At 43.2% G+C, this 23,543-nt stretch overlaps 1 protein-coding gene across 1 annotated transcript in view; it reads right to left on the bottom strand.

The window, feature by feature from the left end:
• The window catches only part of RPAP1 (RNA polymerase II associated protein 1), a 43,606-nt gene extending 21,608 nt beyond the window's left edge, over window positions 1-21,998 (bottom strand). The window contains 11 exon segments of the mRNA XM_075030704.1: window positions 1,968-2,135; window positions 2,927-3,028; window positions 3,510-3,608; window positions 4,039-4,154; window positions 7,979-8,185; window positions 11,170-11,346; window positions 13,421-13,592; window positions 14,954-15,046; window positions 15,618-15,766; window positions 16,752-17,031; window positions 21,937-21,998. Of these exon segments, the coding sequence (XP_074886805.1) occupies window positions 1,968-2,135; window positions 2,927-3,028; window positions 3,510-3,608; window positions 4,039-4,154; window positions 7,979-8,185; window positions 11,170-11,346; window positions 13,421-13,592; window positions 14,954-15,046; window positions 15,618-15,766; window positions 16,752-16,941 (1,473 nt within the window). The 5' untranslated portion in view covers window positions 16,942-17,031; window positions 21,937-21,998.
• Between the last annotated feature and the right edge of the window lie 1,545 nt (window positions 21,999-23,543).

Genomic DNA, 23,543 nt, shown 5'->3' with positions numbered 1-23,543 from the left:
CCTAGAAGTTAAACTGGAATGTGGCATTTATTGGCTCTATCCCCATTTCTGGATCTGTGTGGAACTTAGGTCACAAATAATACAGAACAGTCATGTAAAAATTGGTATGTTAAAATAAAGACTGCCTGGTGTATTTGTTCATGGCTGTTTGGCTTTTGTTTGAACAATCCTCAGCTTCAGCAAATAAAAACCCTCTTTTTTGTTCATAGCTAATGACAGCATCAGATACTCTCAGGTTCTAGGGCAATACTGCAATAAGTGAGCTTTCAACTGTTCAGAGAGGGGATTGCTCCCATAGCAGACCTACTTCCCCTGCAATGTTTTAAAATATAAAAGACAGTCAAATCGAATGCTTGCACTACTTAACTGCTTTAAATTTCCATTTCCTGAACTGGCAATCAGAAAGAACTATCACATTAGTCAGAAAAGAAGTGGTAGACTTCAACTAAACCCTGAGCTGTTTTGAAAAACTTCAAATGCAAGTGCCAAGGAAGTGCAAGTTATTATCAGACATTAATTTAAAAAAGCAATATTAAACAAGGTTGGTGAGTGAGTGAATGACATGGTTGGAAGAGGCCTGACTTTAGGAGATAAAGCTATGAGTCCATCTGGAATAGAGTTTGGGACTACAGCCTTCCTTCCACCAAGAAAAGGAAAAGCACAAGACAGAGTATCTGGGTCTTCAAAGCAAACAAAGAGAAAGGTGCTTCCTTCCTACAGCCATTGATGAATGAACAAAACCTTCAGACAGCATGATTTTTATGCGTGTTGATCTTCTGTGTTTATAGTGGGGATAAATCCTGTTTGTCTACAAATCCTGGAGCAAAAGGCCAGACTTCCAGCCCTGTCCCTTCCTCAGAGACCTTTTGAAACTCGGCAGCACGGACTATAGAATTAGTCTCCGAATGAGAAAATATACTGACACAGCACTCACAGTGCTGCTTTTGGCATCAAGAGAGTCAGCAGTCTCTGCCTATACAAGACATCACACCACAAGCTTCGATCTGAGAACGAGAGCACTGCAGACACTTATAAACCAGAGCAGTACCAGAAGAAAGAGAAGCACATTAAGAAGCTGATTCATAGCATTAATTACCTACCATGGGTGGGCAGGACTCCATTAGGCTTACAGCTTAGAAAAGGAGCAAGATGTGGAGAAAGCTACCTCGTGCTTAATTTCTCTTGCCTCCCCATGAGGGATAGCTCTAAAGGCCTGGGAGAAGTTGCAGGGGGCTTCTTGAGATCTACCCACTCTTCTCTATCACCAGCCCCTTGCAGCCTGACACAGGAGCAGCTCTCACGAAGGAACTTGAAAGACAGCCCACAGACTGCTTCTGTCCAATCAGGAAGACATCTTAATCTTGCTGCTCAGGGCTCTCTAGTATCTCTGAACACCCAAAAAAAAGTTTCAACCTTCTAACAGGAAGAAAAGCATCAAGGGGAAAACAGACACACGAGAAGGTGAAATTAGGTATTTATCAGTGTAAGAAAACCACAGGAGAACAGCAGAAAATGGACAATGACAGAAAAAGAAAACAGCATCATTATGAGGCATAAGGAAAAGCAGGGAGAATATTTAATCTGTTCAGAAGTAGGAAAACTACAAAACAAGAAGCCAACAACATAAGAGGCCGTATTAAAAAAAACCCTAAATTGTACACACATTAGTAGTCACCTCATCTAGATTGTAAAGATGTCAAAAGGAAGAGAAACTCAGCAGCCTGCACTGAATTTAATCATGGGGCAGAGCTAATTCAAACAGGAGAAAAAATGTCTGAATCTCTCAAACTGGGATAACACACTCCCTTGTCTGCCTCAAAGCACAGCAATGGCATTCTATTGACCATTAAGCTAACCCATTCAGCAAGCCTTTGTTCAAGCTACTTACCATATCTTCTCATTCTGATTCCTGTAAACAGCTCAGCATGAAGTCAAACCCAAACCCAGGCACTTAATGATTGTCTCACCTCATCATCGAGTGACACCAGCAGAGCCCGAAGAGCACCAACAGATGCTGCCATGACATTATCCACTGCATCATCCAGTGAGAAGCGCAGCAAGAAGAGAAACCCAGCATCAAGCAGCAGACGCAGAATGCTGCCCTTCAAAGACAAAGTAAACTCTCCAGCCCTGGCCTGAAATGTATGCCACACAAAGCAAGTGTTAAAGCTGTCTCACTTCAACTGGGTACATCTCAACATTCTGCATGTTTGCCTCTTCCCACTTCTACGGTAAAGCAGCTAAACTGTGTGCAGGTTTTTTTTTTTCCTTTATTTTCTCCTCCTTCCATTCTACAGAGGCACCCAATCCCAGTTCCTCAATGCAGGAAACCTTCCTTTCTAAAGTCTGGACCCATCTTCTGACTTCACCCTGTTCTGCCCCATCATTCTTCTCTAAATCACCCTGTTTCTTCTCTGCCTCCACTGTCATTGGAGGGAAGGTCAGCACTTCCCCTAAGAGTTAGGTGGAGATGTGCACAGCAGTAAACATTCATTTTGCTTTATGCTATTGGCACATCGCTCTATGAGTAGGATGGTTCATTCTCACCTCCTACAGAAAACACACATCATGAAGCTGACTCAAACAACAGGAGCGAAAGGGTCATTGCCAAGGATAGGTTTGTCACAAAAGTAACACCAAAAAAATAATTTGTGTCCAAAGCAACAACAGAACTGAAGTTGCAGCACTGCTGCTGAATAACACTTGGAAGCATCTCCCTCCAGAGAAACCTGAAACTCAGTTTGCTATGTTCCAACACTTAACTTTACTAACAGTAAGGAGATCCTCAGCGAAAAAGAATGTCCTGCTTGTGATTTTGCTCACCTTCATTGAATAGTAGAAAGCAAACAACTAGTACCAGAGAATCTGGGCCCTGATACATCAGAAACTTGAATTATGGGGAGGAATTCCATAGAAAGCAACTTACCTTTTGAACAATACGACCCAAGACCTGTAGAGCCAGTGTCCTCTGTTGAGTAACTTGGCTGCGAGACAAATGAAAGAGCTCTTGGAGAGAATAACCAGCTCTCTAAATGGGGGGAAAGAAAAAAAAAAGCCAAAAAAACAAACCAAACAAACAAACCCCCCCCCCTCAGCTATAGGTAAAAACAGGCCCCTTACTCTTATTTTAACTGTAAAATACTGCATAACAGGAGATAAACTGCAATGCAACATTGTTTGCTGCTTTCTGGCAACTGCAAAAGAGAGTCTAATCATTCATGCGACAGGAGAAGACTGAACTTCTCAAGAAAAGGATGTATGTGCACCTTTTTCCAACATCACAGATCCTTAATGGCATTAAAGAGAAAAAGCATTAGTGGAGTTTTCTGAAAGCAAAGCAGTTAATGAATGCAGATCCAACTTCTCTTCAGGAGCTTGTTCAAAAGAAAGTCACCCATCTGCACTTTCCTAAGTTTTTTGTCACTGAAAAGCCTTGACACAAAAGGAATCTGCCAAATCAAACACAGAAAACTGAAATGGGTGTGCCCTTTCTACTATATTACACCTACCTCTGCCTCTTCTCCATGGTGATGCAGGCCTAGATGTGTCGGTAGATCAGCATCTGCAGGAATCAATTCTCCTTTTAAACTGAATCGAGCTTGCATTCCCTACAACAAAAGGGTGGAGGGAGAAAAAGATTATCTCTATTGCCTTCCACTCCATTCATCACTTAAAATACCACTTCTTACACCAACTGCTGGAAGGTGACAGTTCAAAAACTCCCCAGGTCAGACCTCAAATTCTTAAAAAAAAAAAAAAAAAAAAAAAAATTTGACTCCCCTCTTTCCTTTTTTACTTAGACCTGTTTCATCCCAGATTACGGTTGATAGACTCTCACTTCCTAGCTCTCTTGAGCATTACAGACTGAATTGACCACGTATCATCCCACCCTGTGGAAGAAACTGGGGAATCTCTCAGCCTGATGAAATCTTACATATTGAGTAACCAGAGGACTAGTTTTTGAAGCTTCAAAACTGTTACTGCTGAGAAACATTATCCAGACACAAACATGAAAAATATAAAATTCTGCTTTCAAACCTTTTTGGTTTTCTTCTGCCGGGGTGAGGGCAAATCTTTCATCCATTCCAGCTTCTCAAACTCCACATTGTCCATGTGTATCCATTCCTTCTTGGGCTTCACAGGTAGATCATCATCTTTGTTGGGGGGGAAAAATGGCAGTCTTACCTTCCAAGGAAGGGATGAAGAAAATACTATTCCCTCTCTGCCAACCTACTTGGCTTAAAGACTGCATCAAATATAGGATTCATGTAAAATAAGAAGAAAACAATTTTCAAACTGACTGTCGGCTGATGCATAAACATCAAAGGTTTAAAGCTGTTTTCATCTTTCTTGAAAGCTAGAAGAGGAAGTAAACAGCACTGTAATGAAATTCACAGACAAGGCTAATTTGGGAGAAGTTGAACAGAAGTCAGGACACAAATAAGGCAAAGTGATCAGAACCAGGGCAGAAAAATAGTATCTTTTGAGAAAGCAAACTAATATCATGCAAGGAGGGGCTGTTAGGAGAGATTCAAAAGTATTAATGCAGAGAGGTCCAAGCAAATTATTGGAAGCCAGTATGATTTCAGCCAGTATGATTTCAGCCTATACACACTGGAAAGAGCACAAACATTACTATTCATGTTGTCCTGGTTTCAGCTGTGATAGAGTTAATTTTCTTTCTAGCAGCTGGTATAGTGTTATGTCTTGGATTCAGTATGAGAAGAATGTTGATAACACACTGACGTTTTCAGTTATTGCTAAGTAATGTTTAGACTAAGTCAAGGATTTTTCAGCTTCTCATGCCCAGCCAGCAAGAAGGCTGGAGGGGCACAAGGAGTTGGGAGGGGACACAGCCAGGACAGCTGACTCAAACCGGCCAAAGGGGTATTCCCGACCATGTATTTGCAACACTGCTCTTCATTGTGTTCCCCTCTAAAGGCTTGAGATCAGCTTGCGAAGAAAAGATCAGAACAGCTGAAAATTTACACAGTTTGCCTGAGAAACAGCTCGGTGGGGAAACTGGACAGTTTAACAAGAATTTCAAAGGTGCAAGTACTAAAGGAAGAAATTACTGATTTAACTATAAAGAACTTTGACTAGAAGAATTTGAGAAACAAGACATTTATGCCTGACATCACAAGAGTTGCCCTAGGAAAGAGACAGATCAACATGTGGAAGAATCTCACAAGTGAAGGGACAGGAGAGATGTAACTAGAAATTATCTGAACACCAGGAAAGGTAATGCTTTGCTACTAGGATACTATCCCATACCGGCATGAGAAGAGATGAGCTAAGAAGTCTTTGCTATCTCAACAGAAATCACATATAAGGACAGGAACAGTCAGTCTGAGGGCATGAAAAGCAGCAGCATCACTCCTGCTGGAGCAGCCCAGAATTCATTTGCCTTGCAGCTATTAATCCTAGTGCTCTGGTCTTCTCTTGCAAGGAACAATGAGTTCCACTGAGACGCTCTTCTTTCATCAGATCTTTTCCTGCTGATAACTGGCCTGAAACCTAACCTTTTATTTTCCTCCAATTAGCAGATAAACTTTCAGGAAGGGCACTCATCCTTTCTAGGATGAGGCTTCACCCTAATGATCAATGTGGTATTGAGTCAGGCAAGGAATCAAGCACAGAGTTATATTCCTCAGCCAGAAAGCTGTTCCGCAGAATTTCAGCCAAAGACTCAGCACACATTTTAATTGAAGAGAAGAAAAAAGCATCTCAAATGTAAGAAAGTGGAATGTTTGTGGGTGGTAGGTGCAAAACTAGAGGAAATAAAATCAGCAGAAAAATGAAATCTATTGACATTTGTAATTCAACAAATAGTTTTCTCCATTAATCACTAAACTGATAGGGTTGAGTTAATCATTCTATGAATAGGATTACGCATATTACCACCAACCCTTAGTATTATGATCGTGTCAACAAGAAAAGACGGATATATATTCCAAGGCATCCACAGATTGTTCAGTTACTGCGAAATCCCTTTACAAAAACACAAGCTGACAGTGTGAATGCAACATTTGCACTGAACTTTTTCAGACTTGTGTTATAGTAAAGGCTACTATCCAACCTCTTCCCTTTCTGCTTTGCTTCTCCTTTTGTCTCAGTGCCAGAATTTACTTTTCCATTTGATAAGATTACAAGTTGCTGGATAAAGGCTTCACCATCCTGTTTATTAGAAACCATAGCTTTTTATCTCATTAGTGAGGCAGTTTTGACTTTTGAGCAATCCCATTGCTTTGTGTCACCATCCTCTCCCTGGGGAAATTCAGAATGACCATTTCTGCTAGGTTATTCATGATGAGTTTACTTCTGAGCACAAACAGATGCAAAATCCCAGCACTAAGTGCTAATGTCAAATTAATATTTTTACATCTCCTGTTGGCCAAAATGGGCTGCAGGCATAAACTCATGTGCTGGAAAGGTTTCCCTTGGTTTTATAACTGTGTTCCAGCTCACCCTTTCTTTATTATTTCAAATATCCTGGGAAAACTCCTCTTCTCCTTTCCTGTGCAGTCTTCCATGGGAAGCAAAAGATGTTGTCAGCACACGACACCCTGAACACGGAGCTATTCCCAAGAGCACTACTACAATCTTGTTCAGCCTTTACAGGCTGAACAAACTGCTTCTATTGCTCCCAGGTGAGTAAAAGAATGTCACTTAACCTGGTGCTATTTGTGCACTTGATTGTTCTCGAACTAAAAGGAACTAAAAATAGTCCTTTTGATTAAGACGGATTCGTGGAAAAGTAGAACTTGGGGAGAAACAGCAAAAGGACTGTTCAGTGAAGCGTTTTCCTCAATAAGAGGCTAATCAGCACATGTACACACACACACACACTCACAGACTCATCCCTCTCATCAAGAAAATGGTAAACGGTTGTTATCTCTTGCAAACACCAAGCTGAAATCCAGGAGTGATTTAGAGACCTCTTTAATCAGTCTGCACGTTGCACTGGGACACAAAGAATGCATCAGAAGAGAGGAGCAAGAGATGGAGACAGCCAAAAATTGACAGGAAACTGGGGTGGGAGGAAGCATGCTAATGAGGAGAGAGACATGCTAGGAACAAAAGTGTGCGAAAGATGAGAATGGAAGCCTAAAATCCCAACAGAGAAAAAGAAATGGCTAAAGAAAAAACTGCAGTGAGAAAAGCAACAATAAGAGCAGAAGCTCAAGGGGAAAACACTTTTCCCTGCCATGAGAACATATGGGTTGCTCTATCTGCTGGGGATAAAGCAACTTTCTCCTCATACAGGCATATATTGAATATTAAAGAGTTCTGTCATAAGAGGCAACAGCTCTGTACAATTCTACCAAAAAAGCGGAAGAACACTATGCCTTAACACATCCCTCCATCCACAGCACAAAGAAAAGAACTGTATCCTGTGGAAATCATGGCATGGTCTCTGAGATACAAGCCACAGAGTGGGGCCTTCAGGAGCAGTGTCATGGTAAGACATACATGCACTATATGAGTAGTTTCCCTGAAGTGAGATTGACTGTCATCTCCATGCTATCCTGAGAGCAAATCGCTAACTCTTATCTACCCAACACCCTCTTGTCCCCAACCAGTCCCAGTTAAAAGAAATTATTCAAGCAGCAGCTGAATCTCACTACCACACTCCTCTGTTTCCCTGTCCACACGACTGAACATAAGAGCATTGATGCCTAGTTTAAAACACATTTTCCCTTCAGACATCTCAGAAAAAAATTCAAAGCAAGATCTCCCACTGAATAGCTCACCTCCATTACACAGCGTATCACCCTTCTAATCTATGGAGCCCAGCTAGAAATAACAGAGATGTTCTTTCTTGAACCCAAAATATACATATTTTTAAAATATCATGATTAAATTCTGAGTTGGATAACTAACAAAGTGTCACATCAATCCAATCTGGATTGATGCAAACACCATACAAACCTTACATTTATGTTGAGAACATTAAAACATGTACTTTGTCTCTTACCTGTGAATTTTACCTTCCTATTTTCTTCCTTCCTTACAGATTCTTCCAGACCTGACTCCTGCGTGGAAAGAGATGATCCTACACCATGCCGAGCCACAGGCAGAGACTCCACAAACTCCTCCGGTCTGTTCCGTTCCATTTTTAACTCCTTTTTCTGGCCTTCATTGCCACCACGTCGTGACTTTAAGAAAGCAACTAAACTGGAATCTGGAGGTATTGACAAAGAGACAGACAGAGAAGTGACAGAAGGTCTCAAAATACTCTATATGCCTATAGCTCCTGCTATTTATGTTTTAGTCTTTTCATTTCCATTCCACATGCCCTCTTCTTCTGTACCAACTGTCACTTCTTTTCAAACTGAGGCACTTAACTGCTTTATGACCTCTTCAGCACATACGCTGGGTACAACTGACTGGTGAGGTGACACCAGAGAAAGAGCTGATAAATGTCTTTTCAACCACAAAAATTCTAGTTATTCTCCTAGCTTACAAATAAAGAAATAATTATTTCTTTCCCCTTCACTGCCACTGAAAAGGCACATGCAAACAAGACTACTCATTGTGGGGAGAATTCTGGTCTGTGACTTATGAGAGGGACCCAGGTCTGACAGTTTGCCTACCCTGCCTGTGGACTGCTCAGTGGCACCAATCTGAACGCTATGAGAATACATGGGACACCACAAAAAGAATCACCTGCTCTTTATTGAATTGCACTAGAGCTGCAGTGCATGGTCTAGATGTTATATTAGGAGCAGGAGATCTTGTTTGTTCTGAACTGACTCCCCATCCTGAGAGTCAGTTATGGTCTGACAACATCCAGAAAACAGACATGGCCGTTCTCTTCGTGCTTTGGAGGAGAACAACAAAATTTGGGAGGTAGCAGTGTTCTGAAGGACAGATAATGTTCCTATGGCTCTAAAACAGGAAAATGTCAGAAGATCATCATTTTCCTTTCAGATCTGCTACAGACATCCTACATGATTTTTGATGGAGTGCACTTTTTCTCCAAATACTCTTCATCTAGAAGATGGTGTTGGAATGTTTATGCCAGAGGTGAACAGCAAGAGCCTGTGCACTGCATCTCTAAAAGGTACAGAGATACTGCAATAAGCAGTGTCAGAGATGCATAAAGTAACAGAATATAACACCTACATTGGTTATTTATTCTTTGGAGGACAAAGGACAGGCAATTCAGAAATGCTCTGTACCTGAGAGAAGTCATCCCAAAAAGGAAATGACTCCCATGACTCTGAACAGTTCAAAGAGGATGCAGGGATCTATCCCACACTTGATTGCTGCGCACTCTCCTCATGATGCAGTTTAAACCTCCCTTGGCAAAGGGCAGGCATTCAGCCCAGTCTCATTAGGGCATGCATATTTTTTCCTGAATGCAAGCAGAGCTCTCACTTTCCCACTTCACTGTACACAGCAAGGAAAATACTGTATTCATTATTTCATCATTTCACACAAACGGTGACAAACAAGTCAGTGATTATGTCAATCTGTGCACAGTATGTCAGAAAGTAAGCCTACTTCTGCCCAGAGTCTCCATGGGCAAAACAAACACAGTATCAACAATAAGACCCTGAAGACACTGCCCAGCATGGAACTGCCTACCCATCCTCGTACTCTACACCATGGAGTCTCATCTGCTTCATAACCCAGAGGTTAATTCAGAGACTGGGCAGCATTAAACACCCACAAATTATTCACACTTCTGAATACAGAGAAAAAGTCTCTTTAATCCACATCTCTGTGCCTGTCCAGTTCCCAAGTTCATCTGTAAGCCAGCAATTTAGTTTAGGAGTTGCTTCATCATGCATAATCCCTAACCACAGATATTTTGGGAATGCCAAAATTACTCCCAGTTTCCTTAAGGCCTCAGAGACTGGAAGATCTACAATTTTAACCCACAGGGCATATAAACAAATACATTGTTTTAGAAAATAATTTATTGTTCAAAAATGCTTAAAATACACCCTATCCTTTTTAAACTCCTTAAGTATTCACTTCACTAATACCCCAAAGGATGGAGCAGTGGGGACAAGGCGCAAAGATCACAAATCAATCACAAGAAGAAAGTGCATAAACAAGATATTTTCATACACATGCCATTGTTATAAGCAGTGAAGTTAAAAAAAAAAAATTTTCACTTCAGGTAGTTTAGGGAGCTCAGCTCTCTGCATGAAGGATGTACCTAAACACTCTGTCTGCAATAATTATGCACAGTTCATTATACCCATGCTGCTTGCAATGAAAATCATTAATATGAACTTTAAGCTAAACCCACAAGAGACTTATGCATCTAAAATGCCACTCACACCTAAATTTGATGCTAGAGAATCTGAAATAATGAGAATTTCAAAAACCCTTGTCTACCACCTACATCTGTACGTCTGCTCTTCTAAAGCATAAAAAAAAAAAAAAAAAAAAATCACTGAAACCAATGCCAAGAAGTTTTACAGTGCCCTAGATCACACAGGGTCTTATCAAACATACCACATTCTGTGTTCTCCCCCATCTTGTCATCAGCTGTCAGTGACAGGCATTCCCAGAGCACCACTGTGGACAGGGGTCCAAACCAGAGACCAGATCCCTGCCAGAAGACCTGCACCCAACAACTAGACAATTAAATAATTTTTCCAAGAAGTTCAAGACTAGTTGTAAGTTCTTCTGCTCTACCAAGTACAGATTTGAATTTAAGTCTCCCACATGCCCACATGTTTCCCTTATCTGGGTACTGACAGTTCTGGCTCAAGTCTTGGGTATTTTGGAGGGGAAGACCAAGGGTGCTCTCTCACCTCTGCATTGCTACGGCCATCCTAAGCATAGCGTTGCTTTCTTATCTGCTTCAAAGAATTACATTTGAGGACTTCAATACATGTATATGTAACCGGGTATTTGGTGTGCAAAGTAACAGAGTGCATGGATCATCTTATCCCACAGCAAAGGGGAGACGAGACAGACTTAAGCTAAGCCCCCCTCTCATTGACGAATAAGCACTCTTAAGTCCTTCACACTTAATTCTTACTCATAAGCTACTGACATGACATGGAAGCTACATTATCTACACATACAATGAGCAGGAATCCCAAGCTCCCATCTTTGATCTGTGAATTTGGTAAGACTTCAGGACACCCACACATTCAATAAACTTCCATGTCTCTAGAATTCACCCTGGGAAGCACATACCCAGCTGAGCCAGAAGCCTTTCCTGCTCCTGCAGGATCTCTTCCTCAGACATGGACTGCAGCTTCTCCAAGTTCTCTTTGTGAATGGCTTGAACCTCCTGCTCACTCTTTTGGCTTCCAAGACCCTCTCCCGTTATGAGACAAGGCCGCTGAGAGGTCAAAAAGTCACCAGCTTTACCTATAAGATCCAGCAGAGAAAGCAGTTAGTAATTCAAGTGTCTATAGCATTATGAATGCATCTCAGTTTTGTCACTACCAGGCTTGCATAATTTTTTTTTTTTTAATATTAGTAGCCAAGTTAAAATAGGAGTAAAGAAGTTTAATTTAGCTTCAAACAAAACTAAAATATTTGGGCTTTCATCCCATGTCACGAAACAACATCATTTCCACCTTATTTCTTCAGGAGTTTGGGGAGGGATGGGGGGAAAGGAATTTTGTTTCTTTAATGCAAAGCAACAGCAAGAAAAGGTAAACTGGAACATAATTCACAACTGATGAGTCAGAGCATTCTTCCAAGTTAGTGATTACTAGATTCTTTCTCTGCCCAAGAACAGCTGAACCCACATTTTATATCAGCTGAACCATGACCTAGTGAATACCTGTTGAGTCAGACAGAAAATTAAAATTATTAGGTAAACCAGCTTCCGGAGTGATACAGGATCCATTCTCACACAAGCATGTTTGATTCTAACAATAGCCTGTATTCCCCTTTAAGGGTTAAACATATTAGAAGTTCTAGCAGGGGGGCATTTTTCCTACCCTGAATAAAATCAAGTCTCCTTTCTCACCTGATCTAAATCCTTTTTAAAGGCTCATTTCATTTAACTCTAGCAGCAGGGTAACGTGCTCCTTTGGTCAGAGCGAGACATTCCAGCTGTCCTGTAGCCCACTATATGAGAACCTGACTTAGTGGATATATTCCTTATATTTTGTTCTTATACTCAATATAGTGACTTGGAACATCCCTATGACCCTAAACCAGCCAACCCTGAAAGCATCAAACCCCTGTTCAAACAGCAGTAATGACACTCATCATAACATCAGTAAGGTTTGATGTCATTTCCACAGCAGGTTTTTTTGCTTATTGAGCAGAAAGTGATGAGAAGACAGAGTGACCTGGTGAAAGATTCAGTACGCTTCCCAACATCAGCAACTAAGCTGAGGGTTACCAGGCACAAACACATTGTTACTACAAGAAATAGAGCTCACCCTCTTCTCTTGCTTCTAATGATCCTAGTGGAACAATCTTGCTGAGGAGGCCAAGCCATTTTCTGATCCCTCTGTTGTGCTACTACATTTTAGAAGCGTTCTACTTCAAGAGGATCACAGCTATAGGGTTGCTGTATTTCCCTTTGAGATTTCTCAGACAGAAGTACACACGCACATTTGTAACAGGATATACAGTAAGCACAGTATATTGATCTGGATGGTGGATTTGTGCGTGCACAGCACATCTGGGGGTTCTCTTACCAATTCTCTGACAGGGGTCAGGGCAGACAGAAACCTTAGCCAAATGGCGATAATCCTCAAATGACACCTGGCCTCTATTTCAGTGTGAAAAAGAGAGTGTCAGGGAAAAACTCAAACACATGGTGGTCCTAAGAAAATAGGACTGCCCAAGACAAAAAAAAAAAAAAAAAAACAAACACCAAACAAAAAAAAAACCAGCCCGGAGATGCTGGTACCAGTTGAATTGGTTTCATCTTTCCTTGTCACGTTGCTGTCAGACAAGTAACTGCTGGAGGTGGCACTGACTCATCAGCACTGCCTCACAGTGCTTCCTTATGGAGCAAAGCCACAGTCTCATGGCAGCCGATCTGGTGACGGAAGACTGAGCTTTCAGCTTCTAGGCAGGAGTGAGAACCTGCATCACAGTGATCTCAAACACCTTCATCAGACACAAGAAGAACCCTCTTCCTAAAATTATGGAAATCAATGATGAAACAAGAAAAACTTTACATATAACAAACAGAGAGGAAAAGGAGGACAAGAACCTTGAAAAATAAATCTATTTGACCCTGTGTGAAGCAAAAAGGAAATCAGTGAGAAAGCTAACCCAATTTTTAGAATGTTAATTTGGGCCTCAGACCATTTCAAATCCTTGTCGTGCCACAGACATTCCAAGCGACCTTGAGATTCCAAAACTCAGGACAACAGTGGTACCCTAATTTAAAAATAAGGTGCGCTGATGTTATGGTTACTAAGGCTATGTAAATACAGTAAGCTGGATAAGCAGAACCTTCTCCACTTACCGCCCCTGATGCTGGGGAGAGGTGCCTCTCCTGCTGATCCCTCAGGATCCAGGGCATCCGATCTTATTTGCACGCACTCGGCAGCAGAGGGAGCCGTTGCTGCCTTTTCAGCAGCTCTTCTCGATGCCATCTTTTGTGCAAAGATGCTTTTTCTTCCAGATCCCACCTTCACCTGCAAACAGGGAAGCCATGTGTCACCACTTTCCTCTCCAGACTCCCCCGCACACCTGCCACTAACAAATGTATAGATCTGATCCTAAAGACGCCCTCAGATCAGACTTTGGGACATGACACAGAGAAGCTGCTGGCAGCCACCTGCCCTTTTCTGTGCATGTGCTATTTTTTTTTAACACATAGTTTAATGGTAGGACAGAGAGACAAAGACATAGAAGTTTTTACCACCTAGAGAAGGAAGATGATTAATTATAAGTGAATTCAAACCAGGCAAGTACACCTAAAATATCACCAAAACACAACAGTTCCAGCTTTCCTGCTGTTTGGAAACTCTGCATAGCTGAATACTTTGCATTTCTGAGGATAAATGGGACTATACTGCACTGTGCTCACCACATGCTTGGAACAGGCTTCTTATAAGGTGATTAGAAAGCAGCAGGGTGAAGAGATTTACACAGTAAGAAGTGGGCAAGTGGTGCTAAAATAATCCTGACTAAATTACTGTGCTGCTTGCCTAGGCGATGGAAGGGCATGGCTCTGAACAGCCTTGCACAGGATGCACAGAAAATCCAAAGCAGACTAAGCAAAAAACCTCTTGCATGTCCCCAGTCCAGAGAAGCAGTTTAAAAGGCAGTCTGAACATTTGGTAGCTGTTTTGTGCACTCCTGCATCAGGTAAAGAGAACCCGTAGTTTAAAAAGTATTAGTCTTTCCTTTCAAAAAGCTGTCCTTCAAAATAAGCTACCTCTTCAAAGCAACCACAGCTATCAATCACATACCAATTCCCAGCATCTGACTCCCACTCAGCTAGCAGCTCTTGCTACTACAGCAACGAATGCTGATAGCAGCCATGGCTTCCAGTTTTACAGCCTCAGAAAAAACAATTACATCAAAATCCTAAAAGCTGCAGAAGATAATCTGTGAAACCATACTCAAATGTCATGCCAGGAGACATCAGGTGCAACTTCAGTAAGTACAGACTTAATCAAACCTGCTGAACAAATTAACGGAGATTGTTCCTCAGAGAAAAACAAGCAGGACAGGATCGATTCTACTACAGCAGTGCAGAACAGATCCACTTCACTAAAGTTCGCTGAAGGGGATCACCTTTTTCTTAAACTGAAAGGATTCCAATGTTATTTAACCGTAGGGTATGGAGTGCATATTTGATGGCAGCTTGGTGGAAGAGCTCTCTCCTACACCAGCGTGGCAATGCCAGAGATATGTTGAGCTAGTTCATAATCTCCAGCATGCCAAGTCACTCATTTTGAGCCCTACCACCCACCAAGCATTAGGCTTTGATGTGGTGAAGTTTTAACTGTTAATGAAGGTAGCATAAAACAGCTGCTCCCAATCTTACCTCACTTTTTATCTCAGAGCGGTGAAATGTCCTTGGAAACGGGTCTCCTGTGGGCACTGGCATGGTCACTGCTACTGCACTTGTGTCTCGTTCCTGCAGCAAAAAGTTCAAACACTGTAGAAACCATCGCAGCAGCCAGACATGTTTATATCATTTGGCTAAGAGTGGACTCAAAATCTCACAGCTCTGCAGCTCACAAGCTTTCTGCTACACCACTGTCAGGCTCAGAATACCCTGTTCTTATTTAGAGCCAAAGTGAGGTTATTTTCCAAAAGGCTGGGCTACCAGACTCCACACGCCACTCAAAGAATCAGATAAAGGAAAACCTGGGCCAGTGCAGAGCAATGAGAACATCCCCCTTAGAGAGAGTCCAGAAACTCACCCAAATCCACAGTAGAGCACATGCCTGCATGCAAGCAGTGTGACCTGTAGGCAGTCTGGACTGGAGAGCAGATTCAAACCCATATTTAACTGACAGCAAAAATATACCCAAAGAGCTTTTTCTTTCAAGGTGCTCCAGGACGCTGGTCTGCAGTGCTATAACCGCTTCATTACACCGCAGAAATAAAAAGCAGCAACAGAACCCTTCATCCCTGTCCATTGCTTAGTTCACAGCATTCAAAAAAAAAACAACACTAGACCATCACATAAAAACCAGACATACAATAATTTTGCTGAAGACTGCTGTAATGTGTTGATCGTGACTCTCCAGTCTTTCCTCTGGATCTTCATCCTCAAAGTGGACACAGGCACTTTTGATCTTGGACTTTTTTGGAGGAGCTGGAGTTAGAGCTGGGAGAGTATCAGGAAAATCTAGGGAGCGGAAATAATAAGAAAAAAAAGCAGTCAAGTTACTCATATATAACTACTGTGCAATAGGTACCAGACCAAGGCTGCCTAATAGCACCTATTATTGATCTGATGAGAAACAAAGATGATGAGGAAGCAGTCAGACAATTAAGAGTCCTCTGTCTCTGACTGGCACTGGGTAGTGGAGAGAAACATGCTCAAGAATTCTATTATTTATGTATTGGCACCAAGGTCTTTTCAAAGAGCTTAATAAGCAGGAAAGGGTACTGAGGCCTGACTGCAAGTATTAAGGGTAGAAGCAAGGCTGTACAGAAACAAATAGGGTCCTTGCAGGTTGTGTTCAGGCACAGAAAAGCACATTTCCACTGCCAGCTCTAACAGTGAGTGATTTGTATGATCATGAGCAAGTCAAGGCCTCCTTTTCACTATCTATAAACTAGGATCTTATTTCCTTACCTGGAACCAAGCACTACAAGATTTAAGTTGTTGCTTTTAAGAAAGCACCTTGAGCTTCTGAGACTATTAAGCACATAGCAGAAGTGTTACAGTTACTACTGATGGAGGAAAACAAAACCGCAGGAAGGCGGCCTATCAAGCCTGATCTGCTGGCTGAAAGCTGGAGCTGTTAGCACAGCTAAATCTCAAAGACACTGAGAACAGGGTCTGGATAGATGGCGAAATAAGCAGTGACTGTCCAATGGGTACGTATCACAGAGAACGCCTCTTGCATTGAGGCTGGCAAGACACCACAGACAGCTGATTAATGTAGACAAAGGCCACGTGTTGGAAAGGTGGTTCTACTGGATGCTGGTAAAACTGGACAAGTGCATTCTCCAACAAGGCTAAGAACAAACAATACTGCAAGGAGGACACACATGCAGGGCAAAAGCAACACTGGGTTGAGAGGGAGATGAAAAGGCAAGCACTGAGGAACACTGAAAGGGACAAAGAATCGCAGTAATTCAAAGAAGCCCACAAGGGAAATTACCATCCAACATGACTACATCCTTGCTGTCTTGTAGCGGGGGTGTCTCGGCATCTGTGCTCCCTTTCTCCCCCTTCCTCTTGTCTGCTTTCTTCACAATCTTTACTGCAGGTGAAGCTCTGGCTGCCAGGAACTGGTTTTGGAAGTGTAGCAGGTCTGCCTCAGACTCTCCAGGCTTCGGTCTCGACAACATCCTGCCTTCTTGCTCTTGCAGCCTGGCCCTGCGTGCTGTTCACATGGAACCAACTGAAGACAAGGAAAACTGGTTACAGAACTGGATTTCCTGGGGATAGAAGGGGGACAACAAGGGAAAACTATTCATTTTTGTCCCACTCTGCTGTTCCTGTACACACTGCAGCCACCCTACTTCAGGATCACCCCAGGATACAACTAGTTGTGCCAGAGTCCCAGACAAACTGTTTACCTTTTTCTTCATTGCCAAACAACACGCTACTAGGCAAGCCAACACCTGGTCTGCCAGCCAGCTGGGAGCAGAATGGCATCCATCCAGCAAAAAGTCAGCCAACAAGTGCATCACTGCCAGAATGCCAACAACATGGCCTTGGGTTTGCAAAGCCACAGAAGCACCTGGCCCAAGACAACAGATTTGACTTACTCCATTATCAACACCAACCAGGAATATCAGAGGCACAATATCATGCAAACCTCCCCCCTCCAGCATATGGTCTTCTCAGGATCCTAGCATTAGCATCCCTGTCAGGATGCAAAAAGCCTGTTCATGTAGATTTGGACAATGCGCTCACTCTCACTGACTCCGTTTGCTCTCCTTCTCACTCAAATCTCCCAAGAAAAAAAAGGTTTTCTTCCTTATCTAGTCCTCCTGCTTTGGTTCTCTCTCACTCTTTCACTGCCCTCTTACTGGCAGAAGTCATGCTATTTCTAAGCATTTTCATTCACTGCCCAGGCCAGTTTTGGGTTGAAAGCCAAGGGTGGTATTTATTAAGACTTTTACCTCGGTGCATATGAGAACTTACTAGGAAGGCAACTATTCTACCTCTCATCTACTGGCCATGAAAATATTTGTGAGTATTACTCCCCACCTCTTACTCCCAGAGCCTGGGACCATCAATCCATTTCTCACAGGCAGCAAATAAAGTGTTTGCAAATACATTTCACACTAATTGAATCACTGATCAGCACTAATGCTACAGACTTGACACCCTCCCACGCTTAGTATGTTGAAATATTTTGTACATATTTGATCTCTTCCACTTCTAAAAGCCCATCAGGACTCAATGATGATTTATTGTGAAGTTGGAAAGGAAAGTAGATATGGATTTTTAAAACTACAGTTATCTGCCATAGGGATAGGCTGTACACATGAGAAAATGCAAAGATTGGAAGTGAATCTCTGTCTTAATCTGACCAAAACAAAGTTCAATCATTGTGCAGGCATAGCCACTGCCCTGAAGCCAATGTTTTGGTTTATGATTATCATACTTTATTGTAAAATATGTGGGGAGATACTTTGTGGGAAGGATGCTAACAGATACAAGAATTACTTCATGCAGTATTTATGACCTACACTTGGAATATTTATACTGTTTTCCAGGATCTCATTCTTGACCAAGGTTGGTTCCATGCGATGCTGCTGGTTCCAAGAGCACAAAGAGATCCAGGGAGTTTTATGTTTGGATGCTGGGGGTTTTTTTTAAACTCAAGGCCTTAGTGTAAAACCACCAACCATGCATAACTTGCTGAAATTCTTTTTCCTGCCCCTCATTTTGTGCAAAAGCCGGATTAAAACCATTCAGATTTAAGAGTTTTGTGTACCGAAAGAAAGTGGATTTTCAGAGTTTTCAAGGCTTCCAGGGACTCCTTTCACTTCAGCACTTCATGACTGAGGAACCAGACCTCTTCATCCAATGCCAACATCACGAGTTAGTTGCTCGATTTCAGACATCTCAAAACACTGACCTTAATGAAAGCTGTCAGCTCAAGAGTCCCAGAACAACAACTTCCATTTACACCAAGCCTGCATATGGCACAAGCAGCAGCAAGGGGAACTTCCCTGTACCCTCTGAACAATAAAACCCTCCCCCAGCACACAGGAAAAATGCCCGACTTCTCTACCAACGCTGTCAAAGACATCTGTGGAACACAGCCACTAGCAAAGGCTACTTCAGGGCAGGAAGGGAAGGGAGCACCCTGCTACGGTGCCTTGCTACTGTCGGAGAAGGACTTAACACAAAAACACCTGGGATGTCATTGCGGTTCTGACTGATGCTGAGAATGCAGAAACACTGCCTTTCAGCCCAGTTCCCTTGCAACTGCACAGCAAAAGTTGCAACTTCTGCAGACAGCTCCTTTTTTTGTGCACTCCTAGCATAAGCACACACGTACTTGCTGTTTATTTATGGAGCTTTCTGCCACAACAGGGGCTCCAATAGTCATACTTCAGTTGATAGGTCCCTCTTTGATATGCATGAGTAGCACCACATGCATCAGAAGCCAAGTGTTTCATGCCCTATCATCACAGGCTTCAAAGCCCAAATGAGGATGATGCTAGGATTAACAGACACAAAACATCCAGTTATAAGCAAAGCGTGCTGCTCATCTTTCTGCAATAAGCCTCGTCCACACAGGGATGTACATAAGCTTGTCCAAGCCTCTGCATATTAAAAAAGTTAATAAAGAAATATAGGAGGCCTTGAAACTGCCTTCATTTGTCTGGGGAACTGTCAGGCAAAAGCCAACTATGCAATCATTGTCTAAACAGGTTAGATTTTGTTCCAGGAACCATTTCCTCAAACTCACTCCTTCCTCCATGTGGATCTAGAGGCCACCCAAATGTAAAGAGTTACAAGATCGTAACACAGAGGTGGGCATTAGTTTGGTGCAAAAATAGTTATAAGCCTTAAATGTGTTCTTTCCATGTTCTAACTGGGTCTAGAAATTTAATACAACCAAGGCCTTTGACTTGGTCCATCTGCAGTCCAACAAGCTAGAAACTGCTTAAATACCTATGGGACTTGCAGACAGACAGAATGTAGTGAAAATAGTTTGCTTTCTAATGGTACCTTTTTCCATACCCCCTGCAATCCACCTAAGCACATTAGCACCACTCATCTGGCCATCATAAGGAGTAATTCTTACCCACCAGAGCTCAGAGAAAACACACAAGAAAAATAACACACTACTGATGATCAGCACTAACCCCAGCATCCTATGGTCTGGTTATCTCCAATCTTGCAGCTGGCTACTTGAAAGCTAACCACACACAAACCGCCTAGAGGTACCACCATCTAGCCGACACACGCAACCTGCTGAGGGTATTGCCCTAGGAACACATGTAAGGGATCAGAAATGCTGTCAAAGGACCACAAGCACCTGTACACACCAGAACATAGGGATTATTAAGTGAATACACTACTGTCTGCTGTTGTATCCCCTGTCTGCACTAAAAGTCGCAATACACAGTTTTCTGTCATGCTCTGGACTTTCCATGGATACTGTTTGAAAAGCCCATCAGTGCTGCAGGAAGTTTTACAAATGCAGCTCAGACCAGTGGTCTAAGTCAGACTAAAAGAAGACGCAAAATCACAGAAGGCAATAAAGCCACGGACTGCTTCAAGTGCCAAGATACACTTTTGGATTAACCAACTTCAGCCCAAGTGTATGCCTGAGAAGGAATGCCAGTTAGGGCAGTAAGGGACCCCAATCACCAATTAACACACCAGTGTGTCACGGAGAATGGCATTTACTTTACAGAGAAACTGAGGCCTATAATACTCTTCCAACGCTTGCCAGAAGCGGCATTTAAGCTTCTGAGGCATATACTACCAACCTCTGCCACTATTCTCAGCAGACCTAAAACAACATAAGAATCAGGCACAGCATTTGTTTAAGCAAAGTATCACTCCACTCCTGTCCAAAGTTTTTACAGGTGCCATCAGGCTACAAAAAGCTGTACTTACTTGATATAATTCAATACTGTTATGATTTTTATTTTATTCTAGTTCATCTGCATTTAGAATGCATTTTTCTTCCACAGCAGCAGAGCCCTACAGCCCAAAGGAGACACATCAGAACAACAGCCATGAATTAGACACAGTTAAAAGAGACAAAGTAGCAAGTACACCTACAAGCAAAGAATCATCTCTGACTCCTACTGATTTCTGAACCCTGTCATTTTTTCCCCATCCTCAAGTCTCTAACTTTGCATTCTTTTGCTAAAGTTATCAGGTTTGAGTTAAAGAAGAACACAAGGTCCTACTGTCACAATCAGTACCTCAAATCAATGTATTTCTTCAAACCTTGTTGGTTGAGGCAAGGAATTAAAAGGAGAAGCAAAGAGTCACATCTCAGCCTCTTCAAGGCAGCTCAGCAGTCAATGGAAAAGTACAATTCCTCCACTCTAGATAAGCAGTCAATGAAAGCCTCACTCAGGATTCTTGGCTACTTTGCAAAACGGTGCTCAGCTCTGTCACAAAAAACGCTTTCTGCACGCAGTACTGTAATGACCAATGGTCTAAAACATCTAGGCTTAACAAGACAGGCAGCAACTTTTACCTGCTATAGAGAAGGCCGATACCTGTAAAGACCCTCCTCCCAGAAGGAAAAGCCCAGTCAAAAGCTTTAAGAACGTCTCCTCAACGAGGCTCCAAGTTTCACGCTGGTCATTTAAAACTCTGTCACTGTTATGTTGCCTGTCAAAGGCATACCGTGTGCGTGCATACACCGTTTTGCCTCTGGAAAAGCTGCTGTCCCCAGCTTGCCTGAAGAGTCTCCACAACAAAAGAGGCACCAGCACGGCACAAAATAAAAGCAACGAGCTGCTATTAACGAACTAAAGAGCTGATGCATCCCGACGCTCCCACCGCCCCATCACAGCCCTCACGGGCTTTCCCTAAACCAGTCTGAACCGAAGTCTTAAACACGCAGACGTAGGCTAGGCCTGGAGGGAGGCCTGGAGAGGCCTCTACCTGACGGGGAACTGCTCGGGGGAGGGACCCAGCGAAACTGGGCCCCGCAGCGCACCGGGGCAGGGGGTGGAGGGAGGGGGGCGGCACGGCCGCTACCACAGAGGCCGCACGGCGCCGGTAAGCCGCGCTCCTCTTCTCCCTACAGTAAAGGTGAAGCCGTGGGGCCCCACTGGCTGCCCCAAGAGAGGCGAGGCCCGGCCTAGGCCCCGCCGCCGCCACCGCAGCTCCAGCCGCGAACTCACCGGCGCTCGGTCCCCGCTGCTCACCGCCAGCACTTCCGGTCTGCCCCGCGGCAGTTACTTCCGCCCGGCAATGCGTCACTTCCTCCCAGCCCTTGCCACCACCTCTCCGCCGGCGGGGGCGGGGCGGCGCCATTTTCCCTCCCCTCAAGGCTTTCGCCGGAGCTTCGCCGGCGGGCATGGTCCCTCTGAGGCAGGTCCCGTTGCCGGTTCCCCTACTGGCCCGGGAGAAGGCGTGGGGGGGCTGCTGCTGGCGGCTTGGTGCTCGTGAGAGGGCGTCCCGCCGCTGAACTACCTCTCCAAGTTGGCTCTTGGCTTGCGCAGTCCCAAGTGCGGGTTCCCTCAGGCGTTTTCGTCGGAACTAAATAGAAGGCACCTGGACCCAATAGCGTGTGTCTGCACATATAGAAGTGCGTGTGTGTAAATGCAGGATCTGTGCCTTTTCGTTATTAGAGGGCATTGATGCGCCTGAGACTGGAGGTATTTCAGGAGAGCAAATACATAAAGCTGTATAAACACGGCTGCAATTTATTATTCATGTCAGATTATTCATTTATTATATATGCCAAGCTTTATTAAAAACTACCAGAAAGCTGTCAGAACTTGCAGAAGCATTGATTTTAATACTGGTCATTAGTTTTAGTGCTTGGTTGCCTTTCAGCCTTTTTACCTGGGACATGAATTCCATGAGCATGAGAACAGGCACAGATTCTCATCGGGGCTTGGACTGGATCAGGTGGGCCCACAGTTTGGGAAGGACTCAGCACAAGTGTCTTAATGCTGTAAGAAAAGCAGCACTTTCTAGCCTACTGGATCTCACTGGGGTTTTTATCCCTTCAGAAAGCTGTGGTCCTACAGCAAAATTACAGCCAGAAACAAGTTTTATCCGTTATGAGTATTGAAAGCACTTAAATCTGTAGAAATGAAGATAAACCTTCTTCCTGTCAACACCCAGCCAGTCTTAACCACAGTGTCAGGGAACTAGGGCTGTGATGAACTTCTACAAAATTGAAATTCTCCGTGAAAATGCTGGGCAGAAAACATCTTCCTCAGCTGTGCACCTTCTGAGGAGCAACCATGTTCTTGAGGTGGTGACGTTGACAACTGCACTGTTTTAGGTCATTGAGCACTTCTTGAAGTAGGAACCACCAAAATCACTTGAAGATGCCCCATTAGACCAACTGACTTAAGTAGCCAAGAGTGACCCCGATTCTAACCTTATGAGCGGACATTTTTCTACCACCTGATTCTGGCACAGGTGTTTGAGCAGTTACTACTGTTACATCTGGTGCTTATAGGTGCCTGTAGCAGGAGAAATAAATAGAGCTGCTCTTAATTACATTTGGAGATTCTCAGAAGGGAGCCTCAAGAGTGTTGGGAGTGCTTCTCAGGTACTGCCCTGCCAGACTGCAGTTCATCAGCTGGTGGAGCTCTGCTTTGCACTCCCTAAAGGAACTGGAATCAGATTAAAGTCAAACCTAGTTCAAGAATAGCAGTGACTGCTTGAGACAAAAGGTAGAACTAGGATTTTAGGATTTTGCACTGTTCAGACCATACAAGAGAGCACCATTGATTTTACAAAAGGGTTTGGTGCAAGTAGAAGACCCCTT

This window comes from Buteo buteo, chromosome 6 (genome assembly GCF_964188355.1).
Source record: "Buteo buteo chromosome 6, bButBut1.hap1.1, whole genome shotgun sequence".
In the NCBI taxonomy this organism is placed as follows: Eukaryota; Metazoa; Chordata; class Aves; order Accipitriformes; family Accipitridae; genus Buteo; species Buteo buteo.
This window is presented reverse-complemented; position numbering and strand designations above follow the sequence as displayed.